Source organism: Pleurodeles waltl, chromosome 8 (assembly GCF_031143425.1).
Source record: "Pleurodeles waltl isolate 20211129_DDA chromosome 8, aPleWal1.hap1.20221129, whole genome shotgun sequence".
NCBI classification, from domain to species: Eukaryota; Metazoa; Chordata; class Amphibia; order Caudata; family Salamandridae; genus Pleurodeles; species Pleurodeles waltl.
Genome location: NC_090447.1, coordinates 720,024,110 through 720,048,371, shown reverse-complemented (window position 1 = coordinate 720,048,371; position 24,262 = coordinate 720,024,110). Strand labels below are relative to the sequence as shown.

The following is a 24,262-nucleotide window of genomic DNA, read 5'->3' as shown; positions in this document are numbered from 1 at the left end:
CTTGAAACCTTGCATCAAGCAATCATGTTGCTACCTCCAAACTACATCCATAATGTTTCAATTGTGCACAGTAGTAAGAGTTGTCTGAAGAGCTGGTAATAGGAGAGAGTAAAGGTCAATGTCTCTACTTCTCATCTTTCCTTGCCTTCTCTCAGTGCCAACAGTGTCATCCATGCAGAACTAAAACCCAAAAATTAAATAGAACCAGAAGCGTGGTAACATACAGAGTACACAGCTAGTCATATGTAGGCCTCTAGTGACAACATTAAATCTGAACAGACATTTTCCAGGATTTATGCCAGCTTCTCTGTTACTAGTGTTTGGTACAGTCCTGTGAATGAACATACAAACTAAAAGAAATAATTGTATTTATGTTAATGTTAAGTGTTTTATAAAGTGTGTGGTTACCCGGAGGTGTCCTGGCACTAAGTCTACTATAGGAGTGCCGCCCAAGAGATTACGGAAAAGCCAGGTTTTTACTTCTTTCTGGAAAGACAAGAGGATTGGGCATGCATCTGATATAGTGGGGGAGGAGGTTCAAGCTTTTTGGTGTATTGAAAACAAAGCTCTACCTCCCCACTTGGCCTTTTTACATTTTGGAAATAACCAATGCTTTGGATCCCAAGGAGCATAGGCTCCGGCTTGGTTGATATCATTTGAATTTATGCCTGAGATATTCTGGGCCAGTATGATGCAAAGCTTTAAAGGCTGTATACATTGCCTTAAACTGAAATTTCCGTAATGGGAAGCCAATGCACTGCCTGGATTGCTGGAGAAGTGGATTTAAATTTGGGGATTCCTAACAGGAGCCGAGCAGCAGCATTTTGGAGCATTTGAAGTTTATTTAAATGCCGCTGTACCATACCACGATAGATGCCATTACAATAATCCAGTTTTTGAGAGCACCAGAGCCGTTGCTAGCATTTTCTGGGCCTCAAAGTGCACAAAATACTCCTGATGAGGCGTTGAACCAGTTTTCAGCAAATAGCATGCTATTTCGGAACCCAAAAAGGAATAGTGATGGATTAGTATAGGGAAACATAAGTTGTTAATTTGAGCAGTGGACATGAGTCTGTTAGTTTGATTGAAAAGGATAATGGAGGGAAGAGTCTAGAAAGTGTCATTTGGAAGATCGTAGTATTAAAATTAGATTTTGCTTGAGTCAAGGGAGGGGTAGCGCAGGGAAGATTCTAGAAGGGTATTAGGGACATCATAGTAGTAAAATAAGGTTTGGGATGAGTCAAAGGAGGGATACATGAGGTAAGAGTTTATTTAAATGTTAATTGGGAGATCATAGCAGTAAAATGCAGCTTGGGCGAGCCAAAGAGGGATAGAGGAGGAAAAAGTAGAGAAAAAGTTATGTGGGAGATCATTGTAGTAGAATGAGGTTTTGGATGAGTCCTAGTGGAGGTAGACAATATAGTGAGAGAGGTTTTGGCTGAGACAGAGTGGGGCATTGGGTCGAGTAGATTTTTTTTCTTTTCTTTTCTACAGTAGAAGTAAAGTAATAAATGTATAGATACATAACTACATAGAAATGGTATACATGTACAAGGAAAATAATATATCAAGATAGTTATATTGCATAAAGGCCCATGTGCAAATGAGTGGATAGGTAGTTAGAAACTCATTTTCACGTGTTGATGTACGTGAAACTAATTTATTTGTGAATTTTTGTATTGTTTTGTGTTTATTTAAGTTTTTTATATTTTCCTCAAAATGTCAATAGAGAAGCACTTAAAGATTTAATGATGAACATATTTACATATTGTGGTTAAATTAAAGAGACCCATAAGCATCTAATCAAATAACGTATATGAAAACTTTGTGGTGACCTATGTATATACATGTTAAGCATAAAATCATATACATATAGTTTAACCATAAGTAATATATACATTTATTGAGCAGACCTAAAGAACAGCTATATATTTTCAACCTTAGGTAGTGTATATAACTGTAAAAAGAAATGTGCACATCTATATACATACATATCGAATTTTAAATGTTTACCTACACAGGCACATGCTGTACGTTTTGAGTATGGTGGTTATGTAGGAAAAAGCCAACTCTTGAGTAGTCTTCTGAAGATAAGACAGTTATTCATAGATCTTATGTTTGGGGGTAATGAATTCCATAGTTTAGCTACTTGAACAGAGAAAGATGCACCACCCATGATTTTTTCATTGTAAGCTTGGGTTTTGAGGCGAGGTGCCAATCTGGAGCAGAGTTCCTTTGTTGTATGTATTTGGTGATTTCTATTCCTGATAAAAAGTGGTCCTGTCCCATGTATTGCTTTGTAAGTGCTACACAGCAGCTTGAATGTGGATCTTCTGGTAACCAATGTATGCCCTCAAGGCAGGGGAAAAAATGGCTTGTGGGTTTACTTGAATGAGTAGCCTGGCAGCAGAGTTCCAAGTTCGTTGTTGTCTTTTCATAGTTGATAAAGATTATCTGTGGTAGCTACAAGAGAGATAGTAGCCTGGACCTTAAGTGAAAATCTTAGGTGGGGGAAGATGTGGCAAAGTTTTGTCATAGTAAAGAAGCTTGATCTTGCTAATTTGTCTACATGGACATTCATCGAGAACTTGTGATCCATGATCATTTCAAGGTTTCTTACTTCCTTAGATATTTTTGGAGATGGTCCCAGACCATCAAGCCAGAAGCATAGTGGGTCATCATTTTTCCAATCATCACATGTGAGTATTTTAGTTTCGGAAGCCTTCAATTTCAGATTGCTCAACATCATCGACTGATCAATTGCTCTGAGGCAACAGTAGATTTTGGGGTGTCCAGTGTCTTTGGAGCTTTCCAGTTTGACATATTTGTGTGGCATCTGCATAGTTATAGCATGTGAGATGCAGTTCTTGGATCATTGCCGGTAATGGAGATGTTGAAAATGTAGAGGTTGAAAAGCATGGGTGTGGTGATAGAGCCCTGAGGTACTCTTGCTTTTGTGAAGTATGGTTTGGATGAGAAAGGGGGAAGGATTGTGGATGATATTTGTCCTTTTAAGAAGGTAGGATGTGATCCAGTTGAGCAGTACCCTCTATGCCAGCTTTGTATTGTATTTGGATTAGAGCAGTGGTTCCCAACCTTTTGATTTCTGTGGACCCCCACTTTAACATTAATGGAACCCAGGGACCCCCACTGAATCATCATTAGAATCCGGGGACCCCCACCTGAGTCATTACTGGAAACTGGGGACCAAATTTGTCATTATTTGTTAATATCTTTTAATTTTCTAGGCTCTCGCGGACCCCTTGAGAAGGCTTCGCAGGCCCCCAGGGGTCCCCAGACCGCAGGTTGGGAACCACTGGATTAGTGTGTTATGGTCAAATGTGTGGAAGATAGAGGTCCAAGAGTAGTAGTCCCTCGACCCATTTCTGGTCTGATGTGTTTTTAAGTTCATCCTAGATGGCGATGAGGGCAGATTCTGTGACTCTTCCTGGGCAGAATCCTGTTTGGAGGCCAGAAAGTATGGCATTATCTTCAATACATTGTGACATCTGAGCAAATGCTGCTAGTTCTATACGTTTGCCCAGGAAAGCTCTATTTGTAATCGGTCTGTAGTTTGAGTCACGTGGATCCAGGTTTTTTTTCTTTAATAATAGCTGTATGTATGCCTTTTTTATGCCTTTTGGAAACATTCCTGTAGTTAAGGAATTATTGATGATTGTTCTTACTGGTGTGGCAGCAGGGGTAGTTACAAGAATGTTCTTAAAGATTTGTTGTGGACAAGGGTCAGAAGGACAATAGGCTGGCCTGCTTCCTTTGACAGCATCCATAAATTCACTTTGTGATAGTTTGAAAGAATGCAGAGGCTGAATTAGCCTACCCTTTGTAGGGGCTTATATGAAATGGGTTAGTGCTGGAGGTTTTCCTTGTTTCAAGTAGGGGTCCAACCTGTCTGTTTTGGATGAATAATGATTTGCTAGTTTGTCAGTAAATTCTGAACTAATGGTATAATTTCCTTCTGTGCATTTAGTTTTACGAAATTCTGTGAGAATTTTATAAAATCCTTTATTTGTACACATAGCATTTTGATTTCTGTCTGAACAGGAATTTCATTAGCTTTTTTGATGACTTGTATGTTCTATTTAGTTTGTATAGATTGTTTGCCTTTGTTAACGCGTCCCTGTATGTCTAATTTATACACTCTGGGACTCGTTTTAGGCCAATGAATCTTTCGACCCTGATTGAAGACACCTTAGGACGAGATAGCTAATCAACATGTCAGTCAATATGTCAGTAACGTCATCAATATTTATCATAACAAGGCAATTCACTTTAGTCAAAGACATTTAATAAGACTCAGGACACCACCATGACCTTTCAGTCATGAATAACCACACCAGTTTAGTACGATTTTGTGATATTTATTCCCTATTGATTACAATTCTACTAGCAAGTTTATTAATCTCAAAACCAAGAAGCACGTTAGCATAGTCACAATATGGTAACTCTGATAAGATTTCATCAAAGCAAGAATCACAAATATTAGAACATAACACGACATCAACATAGATCAATCTCAGCAAAGTAACATTAGCGCATTGTTCAACAAAGTATAGATTCAGACATTTGTCTATTTGCATCTGATCAATGAACCCCTCATCTAACCTCGAATTAGTATTGGCATGTTGGGCTTCATGCAAAACAATTTAGCAATATCAATTTGGAAAACCTCTAACTATGGTCTCTGTCAAAAGAAGCAGTTGGTACCTAGAAAGGAAAAGCAAACAGACAATCACAATTTCATTGTCATATAGTTACCCTCCGTATTGGGTCAGCATATAGGTTCAGTCTTCGTCTTCAGGACATCAGTTGTTTCGCCATCAGTCAGTAACTCATCTGAGCTCAGACAGGAAGGTAAAAAAGGTACTTCCCTCATAAGGAGGTAAAGTATAATCGGGCAATATAAGGGCAAGGTTGGTTTTAAGAACCAAACAGCAAAGTCTCTATGCAGAGTGACAAAGTGTCTGGGTCATAGCAAATCGCATCAGCATCTCCCCACTCCTAGTCTCCTCGTTCTCCTGTCTAAACTACTTCCGTGTGTCATAGGTTTTTATCCCTTTTTCGTTGTACAGTCCCCTAAAATTTAATTTTATCTCCCTCCAATAGAGTTTCAATTAGCTCATCAAATTTGTCACCCCACAACAGTTCTCACGTAGTTTATTGGTCCTTATGATTGACGTCTTCAGCGGGTAGAATGTCCGGTAAGATTTCATTCTCTCGTGGTCCTTTGCACATCTTCAGTCAGTGGTTCCATTGTCTGTACTGGTTCAGGCGACCTTGTACCTGGTATTAGTCTACACTGTTGCACTCAGCTAAAATGTTTCTTCAAGCAAGCCGAATTTCATGAGAACGGATCTACTACAGTAACATTCATCTTCTAGCTTTGGAAAAACAAGAGTTCATGTCCTTCAGCAAGTCAGCACACTGCACGTTAGAAAAACACATTTAATATGAGAGCCAGGCAGCTAGGCCTCGACTCATGCTAACTAAGGCCTAATGATTTATTAGCAGCACTTTGGCATATACCCTTTAATAATTAGTGCAAAACTATATTTTAGCATAACATTTTATCATTATTAGTCATTTTCATTAGTCCCCGTATATAATGACGGCCACTCCCCGTGGGCACATTGCAAGCACGCGTTTTAGCCAAATACATTAATACATTTTCTATGCAGCATTATTATACACTAGTTCATAAACATTTAATGTTAATATTGATTATATAGGCTACGCTCTCTCAGTCCCTCCTCTGATGACACTTGTCATCACACAAAACCCTTCCCCTCACAACCTTTCATTTTCTTCAAAGTACGCATTTCAATTTCTTCCTCCCTATGTGATTTTTCCCAAATTTCTTCGAACATTTTCTCTTTTTATTTTTCTTCTTTTCTTTTATTGCGTTTTACCAAATTTCTTTTGATTCTTTTTATTAATTTTGCATGATAACCATAGTCCCAATAGACAAATCAGAATGATCAGTATACCCCCTATTATTTTTGCAAGTACCCCATTCCAAGTACTACTAAACCAGTTCCCTACTTTGGTAATTCCTTTCCCAACCTTTTCCCACACGCCAGGTTCTTTCAGCTCTTTCAAATCTGCACTGTCTCTTGTTAGGTTAGTAAGCATACCTCTAATTTTATTACTATTGTCTGGAATAAACATACAACAATGGCGCTCATTAAGCATTTTACAAACTCTGCCACTTTTCAATAAAAGAATGTCTAAAGCAAGCCAGTTTTAAATAGTCATAGCCCTCTCCGCAGCAAGTTCAGTATCCATCAGGAGTATAGCCCCTGTAAAGTTTGTCAGCATGTTATCCACAATAGTAGACAACATTCGAATCTTTATGGAGTTTAAGATAACCCCTACTGAAGGAATTATGGCTCCATATATGTCACCTATGACAGCAACCGCTGTCTCTCTTTTGTCTAACATGATGTAATTCAGCCATTTTAGAAATTTGCTTTAAGTCATCAATCTGGTAGATCTTTGGGAAAACTATTCCCAAATAACATGTCCCATACCATCCTTTAGGAAGACGGTAATAAGCATTAAGTCCACATATAATAGATCCCAGGGATCACTAGATCCTGTCCATTTAACATGAACGTCCACTTACTCTGAAACAAAAACACATGCCTTCATTCACTCGTTCCCACAAACAAAGTGTCAAGCTCAGATTTCGGCCTATATATACAAAGCCTACCTACATGCAGTGCGTCTATAGCTAGTTTAACCTGTGTCTTTACTGCGGTGTAAGCATAATCATTTGCAAATGTGCGTTTTTCTAACCCTTTTTCTAGCCTTTCTTTTAATGCTTTGCGTCTATCATCAGTGTGATCTAAGAAGCTTTTCTCTACAGGTGTTAGTAAGCAGGTTAGATTATTGCGGTGCGCATAATCTGTCCCAGATGTCAGTGTCAGCTCAAAGAAACCCCTAACTAATTTTATGCTGTGTTCTTTAGCTAATTTGTTTAGAAACTCAGTCTAAATTAGAGTAGAAGTATTGCACATGTTCTTGATTATAGAATCTCGTTAATAGCAAACTACAGCTTATTCCGTAGGTTAGTGGCAAACTGTGATAAGTAACCCCTTCTTGTACTGACGAAGGAATCTTTGTGCACACAGCAATTTTTCGCATCCATTGTGTCAACATACTCATTCAGCAGGCGATAGAAGACATTAGTAGATAGGCCCCCCTTTGAATTAGTTCCCTCATGCAAGTACTTAGTATCCTGCTCAAACTTTTCCCACAGTGTTAGTGTAGCGGTTTCAAGAGTTGAAGCATTGTTAGTCACTTTCTTATCCACCAATGGCATTCCCACAATCACACTTATAATTATTACTGCACACATAATTCCCACACCAACAGCTAAACATGCACGAGTCCTACCCTTACTACTATTATCCCTAGAGTAACTCATGATCTGTATAGAATCAGAAGGCAGATTAATACAAAGCAAACAATCAACTTGAGGACGATATAAACTTTTTTTTTCTTTCTTTCAATGCAAAGTCTCTCTTTCTCAGCAAGTATTTACAGCGATTCACTCACTCCAGGACCCTTTTGTCAAATCAGATTTAGCAGCTTGTCATAATCGGTTTTTCAGAGTCAATTCAGGTTCACATCCGGTAATTAATCAGTCTCTTTTCTCAGCTTTCAGCTCTCAATTTCAATTTCGATTTTAACACAGTCTCTTTCTAAGGTTGAATTCAGGTGCTGTAGTATTGACCTGGAATTTCTCGATCAGAACAGAACGCTAAGAATTCTTGTTGCCATTCAGCTGATGTTGCATATGCCCTTTCAGAACCTGCGTATCTTCGGTTTGCAACTCTTTTTCTTTTCAGTTTGCGATCACCCTGCAACTCTCCTTCACTGAGATCTTCCTTCCTGGTTTTATCAACTTCTTCCTCTATTGTGTTATTTGGGATCACTTTCTCCACTGCAGCTTGTGACTCCGGCCAGTTATCTCCTTTAAGTGTTTTCTTTCTCCTTGGTCTTTCAGGACGTTGAACAGCGCCCTCCTCTTGTGCTATGGTGTTTTCTTGTGATGGACCTGCAAGCGGCTCAGGAGGAGTCAGAACACCTTGACCTCCCTCTGCCTTACTTCCTTCGCCCTCAGGGTCTGTTATGGGCTCAACTTCAAACCTGTACCTGTCTGCTTCTGGAAGAACCTCTCTTTGTCTCAGTTCCCCTATTGCCTCAGCTGAGATAGGCTCACTGTCACGTCTCTGGAACTCGTTTACTGTTTGAGTGACTAAGCCGTCCTCAGCAGGCTCCCCTTCAGTCTGTTCTCCTTTGAATACTCTCCGGCCCTGAGACTTCCTTCTCTGCAGCTGTTGTTTTGGACAATTCAGGTTCCTCATCAGCCGGACACGTCCCCTTCTTTATGTGACTGGCATGTATCCAATTCGGAAGACCTGCACATTTCACAGCTGTAGTCGTTGTCAGTATTACTTATATATGGCCCTTTCCAACGTGGCTCCAAACACGACTTCCTCACGTGTTTCTTGACAACAACCCAGTCACCGGCTTTCAGGGTGTGAGCTGGATCGGTGGCAATGTGGTTGCTTCCACCTGGTGAGAGAAAGAGCCGACTACGTCAGCCAGACCCTTGCAGTAATCCAAAACCATATCATCCGTGATATTCACAAGAGCATCCGCAGGCACTGCGGGCAATCTCATAGCTCGACCCATAAGAATTTTGTGAGGACATAGTCCTGTCTTCTTGTCAGGTGTGTTTCTTATTGACATCAGCACTAAAGGCAATGCATCTGGCCATTTCAAATTGGTAGCTGCACACATCTTTGACATTCTCGACTTCAAGGTATCATTCATCTGTTCCACTAATCCTGATGCTTCAGGGCGATAGCTACAGTGCAATTTCTGTTCAATGTTCAATGCAGCACATAAGAGCTCAATCCCCTCATTGTCAGTGTCTGCCCCTATCTGATTCTAAAGAGATCGGAAACTCAAAATGTGGTATTAGTTCCCTATGCAGCAGCTTTGCTACTGTGAGACTATCATTCCTACGTGTAGGGTAAGCTTCAATCCAGTGAGTGAAAACACACACAATCACCAACACATATCTCAAGCCTCCACACACAGGCATCTCAATAAAATCCATCTGCGTTCTGCTAAACGGACCTCCAGCTCTCCCAATGTGGCTCAAATTCACCACAGTCCCTTTCCCTGCATTCATCTGCTGACAGATGATGCACCTGTGACAGATAACCTCTGCAGCTTGTCTGAATTTCAGATTGAACCAATCAATTTTGAACAACCTGATCATTGCGTCTTTCCCAACATGTGCTTGACCATAGTAAAACCTCGCAAACTGTGACAAAAGACTGTTTGGCAAAACCATTTTCCCCTCCTCTGAGACCCACAAGTCATCAGACCTCTGTATGCATTGCATTCTCTGCCAGGAACGTTTCTCCTCTTTACTGGCACGTCCCTGCAAGGATTTTAACTCATCTAATGTGTCAACCACCCTTAATGCATGCCCTGTGCAAATTTCATTCTCAGTTTCAGGTAACAATTCCCACTGATCTCGAAACGATATACAGTTCAATGCACAAAACCTTGCGATGCATAACCATAACATCTTGTGACTTAACATGGGCATTGCATTTCACCATGGCAATTTCAAGAGGTAACTGAATCGCGTGCAACAAATCCTTAATTTTCTCGCCATTTTTCACTGGTGAACCAGAAGAGGTCATGAAACCCCTCTGTGACCACAGTTGGCCAAATCCATATCTGCTGTCAGTATAGATAGTGACTTTCAGGTTTTCAGCTGCGTGGCATGCCCTAGTAAGAGCAATTAATTCAGCCACTTGTGCGGAGTATACTCTTTCGAGCCATGAAGCTTCAAAGATACCAGTGATTGTACACACGGCATATCCAGCCCTCAGTACTCCTACTGCGTCTCTCAGACATGAACCATCAACAAACATAATGTAATCATTTTTCTCTAATTGAGTATGTTTAATGTCAGGCCTTGGTTTGGTGCACAGATCTGTTACCTCAAGACAATCATGTTCTACTTCCTCAACATCATCAATGTCTGCATTTTCAATAGGAAGTAAAGTTGCCGGGTTCAATACCGAACATCTTTTAAGGGAAACATTAGGTGACCCCAGTATAATTGTTTCATATTTTGTCAACCTCGCATTTGTCATATGCTGCTTCTTGGTTAGGGTCAACAGGATTTCAACCGAGTGAGGGACCATTACTGTTAAGGGATGTCCCATCACTATACCTTCACACTGAGTGAGGCTTTGACCAACTGCTGCAACTGCGCTCAAACAACCTGGTAAGGCTGCTGTGACTGGGTCCAAAGTAGCTGAAAAATATGCTACTGGGTGGTTTGCACCTCCATGGACCTGTGTCATGATAGACAAAGAACAAGCATCACGTTCATGACAAAACAGTACAAATGGCTTTGTGTAATCAGACATACCTAAAGCTGGTGACCTGCACATGCTTTCCCTCAGTTCCATGAATGCCTTCATCTCTTTCTCGGACATGGTTATAGCACCCGGGCCTCCTGAATCTCTTTAACTGTCAACCTCACTAAAGGTTTAGAGATAATCGAAAGGTTGGGAATCCACTGGCGACAGTAGCCCACCATTGCCAGGAACATCCTGACATCTCTCTTTGTTGGGGGATTAATCTGCAGTATGGCTGTCACTCTCTCTTTGGATATTCTCCTAGACCATTTTTCAATCAGGTGACCCAAATACTTTACTTCTTTCTGACAGTATTGCAGCTTATTTGGGGACACTCTATGTCCATTATTTCCCAAATGATTTAACAATGCAATTGTGTCGTACCTGCAATCATCTTTTGTTCTGGACGCAATTAACAAATCATCAATGTACTGCACAAGAGTTGAACTAAAAGGCAATTCTAATGACTCCAAGTCCTTCTTCAATATCTGATTGAGATGGAAGGTGACTCCGAAAACCCTTGAGGAATTCTGCACCAACTGTAGACCTTATCCAGGAATTTGAAACTGAATATAAATTGTCTGTCCTCATGAAGAGGCACCGAAAAGAATGCTTGTGACAGATCCACAACTGTGAACCACTCTGCATCACATGGAACCTGAAACATAATCACTGCTGGATTTGGCACTATGGGGCAACATCTTACCACAATCTCATTTATTTTTCTCAGGTCTTGAACAATTCGAACTTTCCCACAAGGCTTTTTCAAACCCATTATTGGTGAATTACACAGGCTACTCAGCACTTCTTTCAGAACCCCTTGCTTCACAAAGTCCACAATTATCTGCGTCACTTATATAAGGACATCTTGTGCCATGTGGTACCTGGGGAAACACTGCATTTGGCTTTACCTCTACTTTAATTGGTTCTACTCCTTTTATTAGTCCCACTCCTTTTCCTGTCGGATCCCACACCTTCTCTGTCACTGTTCCCTGCAAGTCAGCTGGTAAGTTATTTACTGTGAGCATTGGGAATAAGGTTATCAAAGGGTATTCCTCATTTGTCATCTCCGTCTCTAGCTCAGAAATCTGAACATCATACCCTTCATCATCTCTGTTTGTCTGCACCTCAGTCCCTTCATTGGAGCAGGTAATTGAACACCTCGTCTTACACAGTAAGTCTCTTCCCAGTAGGGATACTGGACTCGAGTCACAGACTACAAATTTATGTAATCCCTGGAAATTACCAATCTCAACTTGGACCGGATCTGTAATTGGATTTGTCAGGAATTGATTTGCTACTCCTACCACCCTTATAGTATGCCCCGAAATTGGCAACTTCGGAACCTCTACACTTCTGACTGTAGGGCGTGTAGCCCCTGTGTCAACCAAGAATGAAACCTTATGTCCCATCACCTTTCCCTCTACATAGGGACCCCTCTGATCTACCTCTAGCAAGCCTGCACTCCTCACTGTCTGAACAATCATCCGACCATTCATTGTTTATTCCAGCCTCACCACGCAATGGGAACTGTTGTACTGTGTTATTTTGACTCTTTTTGTGACCTGTTGAGGAAGCATCACCTGTTGCTGTCCCATTGGCGCTAATGGTATCTGCATTTGCTGTCTAGGTACCATGGGAATCTGCTGCTGTACTTGTTGCACCTGTGCTGGTTGAACACGCGGCATTTGTATCTGTTGCATAGGCTGTAACCCCTGCATCTGAACCATGTTATTCTGGAAATTCTGATTTTTGTCCTCTCACTTTTGGACCCCTCACATTCTGAAATGTACTGACATCATTGCTTTGTTGAACAACACCATCCTGCACCACCATTGGGCATTCTCGCTTCCAGTGCCCCACGCCCCCGTACGCGTGACATGGCGACACCTTTTTCATCCCCTGCACATCATTTTGAACCACAACAGTATTAATATCCGGACCCCTGTTCCCAAAACCTCCATGACCTCGTCCTCCTGGCTGTACTTGAAACACTCAATTTCCCTGCGGTTGCTGCTGTACCATCTGTTGGATTCCATTTCCCTGCATCCCTGCCTGCTCTTTCTTAATCTGCATCACCATCACTTTCTCCTTCAACTTTCTTTGTTTCAGCTCAATCTTGTCACTACAGTATTTCGCATACTGCAACACCTCATCAATCGGCTTCGCTTGCCAACAGATCAGATGATTCTTAATCATCTGGCTAATCTCTGGTCTTAGCCCTTCAACAAATCTGAACACAAGGTGATTCATGTCTTTCGGTTCTATGACCTCAGTGCCACTATTGTGTTTGAATGCCTTCAACAACCGCTGATAGTAAGCATGTATCGACTCTTTGGCCTCCTGTGAGATTCGATCGATTTTCTGCCAATCAGTTACTTTCGGCGACACTTTCTTCTTCAAGAACTCAATCACTTTATAATAATACCTCATCACCTCTGCAGACGGTGCTCCAGTCACCTTATCCCTTGCCGGCTACTCTGATGGCCAGTCCACACCTCTCTTGCACTCAAGCCATATGTCAGGTGGAACTATAATCTCAAACAGGGTATTCAAGTCTTCCCAGAGACATTCGCAAGCTTCACAAACCTATCTGTCTGCTGATACCACTCTATCGCCTTTTCCCTCAACCTGGGATAATCATTTGTGAATGATAGGATGCCACCTCTAGACCACAGTACATGGACTAAAACTCCTCCAGCTTTTTCTCTCATTGGTAACATTTTTATTGTCCCCGTGTCTGGTGCGGTTTTAGCCTGCTTTGGTTACGGACCATCACCTTTCTCTTTATCTCTTTTCTTTGCCTATCTGCCTTCCCATTTTTCTAGTGCTCCCCAAATCTGAGCACTCTGCAGTATCTCTTTGAGATGTGCTTTCATCCCGGTAGGTCTCATGCTTTCGAAGTCTTTAGGTTCAAAGTCCAACCTGTAGCTCCTCTTCAAATGTTTAGTATTTTCTGTGTCTATGCCATATTTATCTGCCAGGTTCGCCAACCTCTGATGCACCTTGCTCACTTCTCTTGTTATCTTGGGGCATAGGTATCTCAATTCTGCCTCTGTGTATGACTCTAATCTGTTGACTCCCATTGTCCCTTCTACTAGTTCAGTGGCTTCTACACCCAGTCTCACAAAATTCAGCTATTCATCTATTTCTGACTTTTCTGTGGCTACTGTAGTAGTTTGTGAAGTGTTGAGCTTGTCTAACCACTCATTCAATTGTTGCGCTGTCAAGCTTTGCAACAAGACATTTCCAGACTGCACCATTGGTGTCTGTGTCGTATTTGTACTCATTACCTGTGGGGTTAGCATAGCTAACCCTGCTTGCCTCATTGTCTCCAAAGGAACCCCAATCAGACTAAAGTCTAACAATGATCTCGCCCTCTCGGCTGACTGACCTCCCTCCATTATACCCTGCAGGTTTCCTATAGACCCTCCTCTTATTGCCTCTTGGGTCATTACTCCCTGATCACATACGCCAGGCTTACCTTGCACATACAGCGGTACTGGTGGACCAACAGTAATAGGCAGTGATATAGCAGCTGGTGACTGTCTAAGTCCCAAACCCTGTGCAGCATTAACTCCCATAGATTGATTTATCATAGATGCTGTAGCTACTGACTGTGGTCCTACAACAGAAGTGAAATTCGGAACCACCTAATGCTGCGGCTGGGGCAGCAATTGTGGAGTTGGGTCAATCTGCACTAACTTTGATCTTGTGTATACTGGATCAGACGACACCATCAGACTCGTAGATGTCTCTAGTACTAGGACATCTGGATAGAGCCTCTGAATCGGCGGAGGTTGTAACTGTATCTGCGTGTCTGGCGCAGTGGGTACACTGACACCATTTTGTATCAAAACTGTATCATTTATCTGCACTGTATTTGTAATTCCCTTATTCTGTGACGGACCTTCAGGACCCATACTAGTGCTTTGTGTATTGTCATTTATGGCATATGGTGGCGGACGATCATGTAACAACTGATTAAAAAAAACTCTTCATCGTCTAAGTCATCTTCATCTACCCAGGACCTCTGTGTCTCGTTTGTTTTACTAGAGCCCTTGCCTGTCTTACAAGTGGCTTTCTTTCCCTGTGTCTCATCTTCTTGAGTTATTGCCAGAAACATTTTAAGTCCGTCAACTACTCCCCTTCTCCACATCCTGGTCTCATTATCGCATCTAGCCTCAGCTAAGGTCTTTTCCGCTCTTTTTATTCTTTTCTCAAATATCTGCTGTCTGTCGAATGGCCATTAAATCCCAGATTGCTAATGCCTCATACTGAGCTGGTCTCGGAAGCGGTTTTTGCAGTCTTAACATCCACCGCAAATTCTCCAAAATTCTCGTATTAAACGTTCCGTGCTCCGGAAACGCCAAACATCACTCCTTCTCTGTCAATTTGCACCACTGTTTTAACCAAAGACATGGCGCGACTCCCTTTTCCTCCATTACGATATAAGCTGGGGTACCCTCTGGCGTGTAGGCTCTCCCACACTTGCTGTAATAAATGTGTCTTCCCTCAAGGCACACTTTAAAGCCTTGAAAAACTTAATCTTTGCATCTTTTATTTTGTTTAGAATCTAATCAGGAATTGACTTTAATTCCCAGAACACTATTCACCCACTTTTCTCAACCACTTGCCTCTCACGGACGGCGGCGTATCCGTGCGCGACCCCTCTCGGCAACTGACCTATCCCAGCGCGGCTCAACTGACGTCACACTTACACACACTGCAGCTGACAAAATCTTGCAGCTTGTCCTCACACAGAAACTAATGCAATATATTGCGAGCACCTTAAACAACAAAAACCCAAATTTGCCGTTTTACTACAGGAAGGGTAACACAATCGCTTCAGAACTTTACAGAGATTTCACTTGAAGCCTCGGCCGCTACTCTCTCCTTCTCAGCTCCCGCACTCGCAAGCAGAATTTGACCCGCAAATCCTACTCTCGACTTGTCAATGGTTCGTTCCAGTGCACTTTAGAACTTGCCAAATCTCCATCGAAGGTTTCACTCACACACTTTGACTCAAACTCGACTTGTCAACCACGCCCAATTGACCTATTTAAACTGCATAAATGACAACATTAACCCAAGTGTCTCCTACACTTGTCAATATACTCTGGAGTCTTAGACCACGACGGGTCCGTACATCACCAACAACCACGTGGATAATTTTTTAGCACAAAGTGCCACACTCATATGAAGTTCGCCGACTTCCCTACTCTCATACTGCGGAGCACCCCCACTCCTACTAAAACAACATTACCTGACCTAAACACACAAACTTCTGCAAATCACCTGCAATATGCATAAGCTGAGCAAGCGCAAATTCTTCACCACACATGCTAAACTCCAAGAACATACCCAACTCTCTTAGGCAGGCTCTGAGATTCCGGGAAAGTCATGGGAAATTTAGAAACACATCATACCTCCAATTTGCATTATCACGAAAAACAATTTTAAACAATGGTCCTCTGTCCTAGGGCCCCCAAAGGGCCAAACCGTCGCTCTGCTACCAGAACTGTTAAGGCTTCCCTGTATGTCTAATTTATACACTCTGGGACTCGTTTTAGGCCAATGAATCTTTCGACCCTGATTGAAGACACCTTAGGACGAGATAGCTAATCAACATGTCGTTCAACATGTCAATAACTTCATCAATATTTATCATAACAAGGCAATTCACTTTAGTCAAAGACATTTAATAAGACTCAGGACACCACCATGACCTTTCAGTCATGAATAACCACACCAGTTTAGTACGATTTTCTGATATTTATTCCCTATTGATTATAATTCTACTAGCAAGTTTATTAATCTCAAAACCAAGAAGCACATTAGCATAGTCACAATATGGTAACTCTGATAAGACTTCATCAAAGCAAGAGTCACGAATATTAGAAAATAGCACGACGTCAACATAGATCATCTCAGCAGAGTAACGTTAGTGCATTGTTCAACAAAGTATAGATTGTCATTTGTCTATTTGCGTCTGATCAATGAACCCCTCATCTAACCTCGAATTAGCATTGGCATGTTGGGCTTCATGCAAAACAATTTAGCAACATCAATTTGGAAAACCTCTAACTATGGTCTCTGTCAAAAGAAGCAGTTGGTACCTAGAAAGGAAAAGCAAAAAGACAATCACAATTTCATTGTCCTATAGTTACCCTCCGTATTGGGTCAGCATATGGGTTCGGTCTTCGTCTTCAGGACATTAGTTGTTTCGCCATCAGTCAGGAATTCATCTGAGCTCGGGCAGGAAGGTAAAAAAGGTACTTCCCTCATAAGGAGGTAAAGTATAATCGGGCAATATAAGGGCAAGGTTGGTTTTAAGAACCAAACAGCAAAGTCTCTATGCAGAGTGATAAAGTGTCAGGGTCATAGCAAATCACATCAGCATCTCCCCTCTCCTAGTCTCCTCGTTCCCCTGTCTAAACTACTTCCTTGTGTCATAGGTTTTTAGCCCTTTTTCGTTGTACAGTCCCCTAAAATGTAATTGGTTGGGGTCGGTACCCCACTATCTCCCTCCAATAGAGTTTCAATTAGCTCATCAAATTGGTCACCCCATAACAGTTCTCACGTGGTTTATTGGTCCTTATGATTGACATCTTCAGCTGGTAGAATGTCCGGTATGATTTCATTCTCTCGTGGTCCTTTGCACATCTTCAGTCAGTGGTTCCATTGTCTGTACCGGTTCAGGCGACCTTGTACCTGGTATTAGTCTACACTGTTTCACTCAGCTACAGCGTTTCTTCAAGCAAGCCGAATTTCATGAGAAAGGATCTACTACAGTTACATTCATCTTCTAGCTTTGGAAAAACAAGAGTTCATGTCCTTCAGCAAGTCAGCACACTGCATGTTAGAAAGACACATTTAATATGAGAGCCAGGCAGCTAGGCCTCGACTCATGCTAACTAAGGCCTAATGATTTATTATCAGAACTTTAGCATATAACCTTTAATAATTAGTGCAAAACTATATTTTAGCATAACATTTTATCATTATTAGTAATTTTCTTTAGACCCCGTATATAATGGCGGCCACTCCCCATGGGCACATTTCAAGCATGCGTTTTAGCCAAATACATTAATACATTTTCTATGCGGCATTATTATACATTAGTTCATAAACATTTCATGTTAATATTGATTATATAGCTACGCTCTCTCATCTTGATTGTCATTTGTTTTGAGCCAGGTGTGATGCAGCTTTTCAGTTTGTTGTTTTATCTTTTTCAGTTCTGAATTCTTCCAAGGTGTTTATTTTCTTATGTCCTGTTCTGTTATTCTTAGTAGAATTAGCAGTAGTTACGAGTTAAGTAATCCTTTTTATTTCAAAATTACCAATGTAGCTCAAAATAGAAATTATTTTAATTGTACACAAGAATAATTATTATTGTGAACAATTTAACTGGCTATATGGCTTCTCTAGACCAGTGGTTCCCAACATTTTGACTTCTGTGGACCCCCACTTTATCATTACTACAACCCGCGGACCCTCCTCTGACTCATTATTGGAATCCAGGGAGCCCCCAGTGAGTCATTACTGAAAGCTAGGGATGTAATCTGTTAATATTGTTTAATTTTCTAAGGTGTTGTGGACTCCCCTGAGAAGGCTTCGTGGACCCCGAGGGGTCCCCGGACCACAGGTTGGGAACCACTGCTCTAGACAGTGCATCCACTGGCTATGCAGTCAGTTTGGGTGCTAGCCAGCAGTTCTCTAGAAAACTATGAAAAATTTTACAATGTTAGTGGAGTGCCAGCAATGTTGTATGTTTATTGCTTGTCATAAAATACTTCTCCTTTCTCCCACTAGACTGAATATCATAACGTCACTGCAGAACAGATGCTTCTGAAGGACTTTGTGGAAAAAAAGACTGTTATCAATTTGACACCAGACTGACCTGCAAATTTATGATAATGAGATATTATTAAAAACATATTGAAGAGTTGTATTTTTATACATCCATTTTTAAGTGCAATACGCGGTTATCAAAACCACAGGCTAAAGAAAAGAAAAAAAACATCTATGAAGGTGTGTGATAGATTGCCGCCAATCTCGTGTCCTCTACTGTGGAAATAACGGATGTGCAAATTGAGGCGTGTGCAGAGACAGGAAAACACAGCGAAAAAACATTTGGGAACTCTGCTAGTTCTAGTTCAGCAATGTTGAACGATTGGTGTTGCCCAGGCGAAACCTAAGAGAAACTGAAAAAGGAAAGAATGAATTGAAGGACACCTTGAATGTGTCAAAGGTTTTCAAAAAATATTCTGCACCACAATGTTATACCCGGCACAGGTCCTATGCGCATCGTGTTGTTCACACCACTTGATTCTTCCAGTTGCATCAAAAGTGATCAAAACGCCATGTCAGGAAGGCGTGATACTTTTATGTTTTTATTGTTGTTCTTAATCCTGTAAATGAACAAAAAAAACTTTCAAATGCCGAACTTTGTTTATTGATGTTCTAAAATATTATAAACTTCAGTTTTCACAGTGCCATTTATTAAATCCTGTACATCTTTGCCAGTACTTTTTGGAAATGCCATCGTTGTTAGACTTTTGAGGTCTTGAAGATTTTGAGATAACGGATCCCCACCACTAATGTCTCTGAAGCAGAGAGGAACAGTGTTTTATTACCCTGCTATTACTTGATTTCCTTTCTTTTCACCTTTCAGTACTTGTATTTTGTGTTAAGAAGAGTGTTGGTCAGAGGATATACACAATGAGGGCGTTATGACTCCGCCAGAGCATAAATGGCTATGAAGCAGTTGCCATAAACAGCTTGAAGCACAAGAAAGCAAATATGAATTATGTTTTGCACAAAAGAGAACGAAACTCCCACCTTGATGTGTCCATAGTCCATTTTGCAAGCGGATATTCTATTATTGCGTAAGAATCAAACTTAAATAAAGAAACAGTATTAAATTGTGTCACAAATGAGGGAGGGCACTTAACTGAGAAATGGATGACACCGTACAATCGGTATTTATTTATTATGTTAAGCCATGTGTGTTAAAGCAACACATATTTTATAGATGCTGCACAGGAACTCGAGAGATGTCATGTGCCTTCCATTTTGTATTTTTACCTCTCGAGGTACCTGTGCAAACTTAATCTGATGTTTGAATGGAGAAACAACACTAGTAGATAAATTCTATTCATTCTAATTCCTGTCACTGCAATTGACAACCTACGGCTACTTCAGCATATTGACTGCATGCAATTGATTTCCGAGGCTGAATTTCATAATGTAATATCGGCTGTATCGCACAATAAAGCCTGATCTTTTTCAACATGTGACCCAAACAAATATTTTTACAGTTGTTTCTTGCATCGTTGTGTAATTGTTCTTCCATTATGCAGTTACCTTCTTCCGTGTCCAGTTACTAGGCTGTGTTTTTGTGAGGTAAAACATGAATTTGAGCATAAAGAGAAGAACTTTCAGTGAGAGATACCTAGTTTGCTAAGGGTTATTTACAGTGTATTTTGCTAGTTAAATAAACATAACGTGCTGGCCATGGTTGCATACTGTTCGCTTATTTTTCAATGTGTTGACCTGTAGGGTAAATAAAAAAAAATGCCAAGTAATATTGTTCAATTACAGTTTTATAACCCACTTTATTATTCAACATGAGAATATCCTGTAGGATCCAGGAGGTTATCTTAACTTAGAAGGAACCGAATGCCTATATCTGCGTTCCAGTTTTGTCTACCCACCACTATGTAGTCTAGGGGGCGCTACTTGGTTTGCAGTGGCTGAGTGCACTCTCTCTCTTCTAAATAAGCATAGGCGGCTGTCCTCACCTTCCACTTTAAGTATTATCCCAAGCAAAGCGTATAGGAAGGCCCCTTTCCTCCTGGGCAGTTATAGAGATCTTCTGATGACGTGTGTGGAGCCATGCTTCATGCTGCATTACCTGCCTAGGATGGACTGGAAAAACAATGACAAAAATGGAGACTGTGGTAAGGATTTATATAGAAACCAGTCTGGTGGAAATGACCGCCACTTCAGTCACTTGTTAAATGTAGATTTGAACTTGGAAAGCAGGAAATCCCTTTAATTGAGTCAAATATAACAGCAAAAAGGCAGTTATCATATTTTAGAACACAAAGAAAAAGGTTCTTCTCCATATCTAGTATGGGCTGGCAAGACCCAGTGTTAATCAGGGCAGAACACAGTTGAAAGAGAGCCCACAGATATCTTGTTAGGTACTCTTACAGGTTCAGTAATTCAGAAAGTTTGTGAGCTGAATGAAGTTTCTCTTGTTTAATCTGACAGCTTCCTGCCTCTTCACTGAATTGCATGCCAGTTTCCAAAAGAGCCCTTGCAATCCACCCAGTTTGAATTGTCTGACCCTGGTGCAAGTAAAATACATGTATTAAAATGCAGTTGTGCTTTAATTTGAGGGGAGAAAAGTGTATATGATCTATATATATATAGTGTGTGTGTGTGTGTATATATATATACATATATATATAAATAAATATATATATATGTTTGATGGCATGTGTAGCTGCAGATACACATGCTATGCATAGTCTGCCATCTAGTGTTGGTCTCAGAGTGTTACAAGTTGTTTTTCTTTGAAGAAGTGGTTTCGAGTCACAGGATTGAGTGACTCCTCCTCTTCGGCTTCATTGCGCATGGGCATCGACTCCATGTTAGATTGTTTTCTTTCCGCCATCGGGTTCGGACGGGTTTCTTTTCACTCCAGTAGTTCGAGTCGGAAAAGTTCTAAAACTCTCTAATTCTCATCAATATTGTTTTGATCGCGTACCATCTTCCATCGACATTTCGGTACCGTCGGGTCAAACATCTTTACTCGCCCTTCGGGGCACCGGTGCCCATCTGCGTGGAAGCCTCATGGACCGGACCCCATTCCGCCTTTGTCCTCGGTGCCACGCAAAATTACCCTACACAGACCAACATCTTGTCTGTAATCTCGGTCTTTTCCCAGACCATCGGGAAGAAAATTGCGAGGCCTGCAGATCCTTCCGTTTGAAGAAAATGCTCCGAGACAGAAGAGCACGGAGACTCGAGATGGCATCCAAGAGCACTGAACGTCTCGACGTCGAGGAGGAGGAAATCATACAGACGGCTGTCTCCGTTCGAGGATCTGACTCCGAGCAGGTGACTGAAGAGGATAGACCGGTCACGGCAGGACAGCACTTGAGTGCGCCTGCCCCGGCCAAGCCCAAACACAAGGCCTTGGGAACGCCACTGCTGGAAGGCCATGGCTCGACCCGTAAAAAGACCTTCGGTGACCAACTAACAACTTCGGCACTGAAAAAGGCCACGCCACCTAAGCCTTCGAACTCGAGACGAAGCTTTGTCTCCGAGACTATTAAGCATCGATCCTTCGAGTCGAAACCTCAAAAATCGCTTTTGGAGCCGAAGCCATCGTCCACTCCCAGGCTTTCGATACCGAAAAAACCTTCTTCGGAGCCGAGAAGGCCAATTTATACAGAGGAACATGGACTTTCGCAAGCACTCAAAGAAAGCCATAGAATCACTGAGGAACATTCACAAATGGAAGCTATAGATGAAAGGCAAGCCAGGATTCACATCCACAAGGACACTGGTAAAATTATAACAGCACCTCCTCTAAAGCCTAAGAAGAAATTAGCCTTTCAAGGACACTGCTCAGCCACCGGCTAAAGTGCCAAAATTTAAAGAGAAATCTCCACCTCCTCAATTTTCTCCTCCTCAGTCTCCACCTCACTTGCTTATCTCTCCTCCTACTACTCCCACACCTGTGCAATCTCCTGTACATTCATTTGATTAACAGAAAGACAATGTGGATCCATGGGACCTTATGATCCAGATCCCATTCCAGACAACAACCCAGACTGCTATCCCTCTAAGCCATCACCACCAGAGGATAGTACAGGCTATTCTCAGGTCATAGCTAAGGTGGCATCCTATCACAATGTCACCATGCATACTGAGCCGTTAGAGGATGACTTCCTTTTTAACACACTCTCCTCTACAAATACCACCTATCAGTCGCTTCCCATGTTAAAGCATGCAAACCAAATATTCCAAGAAGGCTAGGATAATTACTCCTAGAGTGGAGAAAAAGTATAAGTCACCTCCCTCTGATCCTGCCTTTATTACACAACAATTGCCTCACAACTCTGTAGTCGTAAGCGCAGCCAGGAAAAGAGCAAACTCGTAATCATCAGCGGATGTACCCCCACCAGACAAGGAAAGCAGAAAGTTTGATGCTCGGACAAATGGGTGGCATCGCAGGCAGCCAACCAGTGGAGGATAGCCAACACACAAGCATTGTTGGCTAGATACGATAGGGCCCACTGGGATGAGATGAAGGATATAATACAACATCTCCCCAAAGATCAACAGAAAAGAGTGCAACACATAGTTGAGGAAGGGCAGGCTATTACAAACAACCAAATCAGTTTAGCCCTAGACTCTGCAGACACAGCAGCTAGAACAATCAACACTGCTGTCACCATACGAGACATGCATGGCTTAGGTGTTCAGGATTTAAGCCTGAAATTCAACAGGGGGTCCTTAATATGCGTTTAACCAAAAAAAACTTTTTGGCCCGAGGTAGACACGGCTATTGAGAAAATGAAAAAGATTCGGACACCGCTAAAGCCATTTGCTTTGTATACAACGCAATAAAGGGGATCCGTTCGTAAGCTCCAATACAGAGGTGGATTTAGAACCCAAACACCTGAGGCATCCACCTCACAAAGTTGGCCTACCAACCTCAATATCAAAGAGGTGGGTTCAAAAGCACTTACAGAGGCCAGTACCCCAGAGGCAGGGGAAAATATCAATCAACCAAACAAGCCTCACAACAGCCAAAGCAGTGACTTAATCCATCCCTTCCCAACTCACACCTCACCTGTGGGGGGAAGACTGCAAAGGTTCCACACCTATTGGCTACCCATTACAACAACACAACTGGGTATTATCTATTATCCGCAATGGCTATTGCATAGAATTGGCACAAATTCCCCCAAATATTCCACCGAACCCACACAACCTCTCCACTCAACATATCACCATGTTGCAAGAGGAAGTAAAATCTCTATTACTTAAACAAGCAATAGACATAGTGCCACATGATCAAATAGGAACAGGAGTTTACTCACTGTATTTCCTCATCCCCAAAAAGGACGGAACCTTAAGGCCAATATTAGATCTCAGAACCCTCAATCTTTACATCCTGTCAGAACACTTTCACATGGTAACACTACACGATGTGGTCCCACTGCTTCAGCAGCACTATTTCATGGCAACATTAGACCTCAAGGATGCGTATTTTCACATACCCATCCTTCCAGCGCACAGAAAATATCTCAGGTTTTGAATTCAGGGAAAACATTATCAGTTCAAAGTGTTACCCTTCGTAATAACAGCAGCTCCCAGAGTATTCACAAAATGCCTGGCGGTAGTGGCAGACTACCTAAGAAGGCAACACATTCATGTCTTCCCATATCTCGAAGATTGGCTAATAAAATCCAGCAGTCATATGCAGTGTCAAAAACATACGCATTATGTAATACAAAACCTACTCACCCTAGGGTTCTCCATAAACTACCAAAAATCGCACCTACAAACTGCGCAAATTCAACAGTATATAGGGGCCACACTAAATAAACAAACAGCTCTTGCAAGCCCAAGTCCACAAAGAATACAAGCATTTTGCAATATATTGACACAGATACAGCCAGCCCAAAAGCACACTGTCAAATTCGTCATTAAACTGTTGGGCATGATGGCATCCTACATCGCCATTGTCCCAC

At 41.6% G+C, this 24,262-nt stretch overlaps 1 protein-coding gene across 12 annotated transcripts in view; it reads left to right on the top strand.

The window, feature by feature from the left end:
• The window catches only part of ST3GAL6 (ST3 beta-galactoside alpha-2,3-sialyltransferase 6), a 502,129-nt gene extending 482,353 nt beyond the window's left edge, over window positions 1-19,776 (top strand). For all 12 annotated transcript variants that reach the window (XM_069204903.1, XM_069204900.1, XM_069204906.1 and 9 more), the window contains one exon: window positions 18,297-19,776. In XM_069204903.1, coding sequence (XP_069061004.1) covers window positions 18,297-18,383 — 87 coding nt within the window. In that variant the 3' untranslated portion in view covers window positions 18,384-19,776. The remainder of the gene's footprint in view (window positions 1-18,296) is intronic.
• The last annotated feature ends 4,486 nt before the right edge of the window (window positions 19,777-24,262 follow it).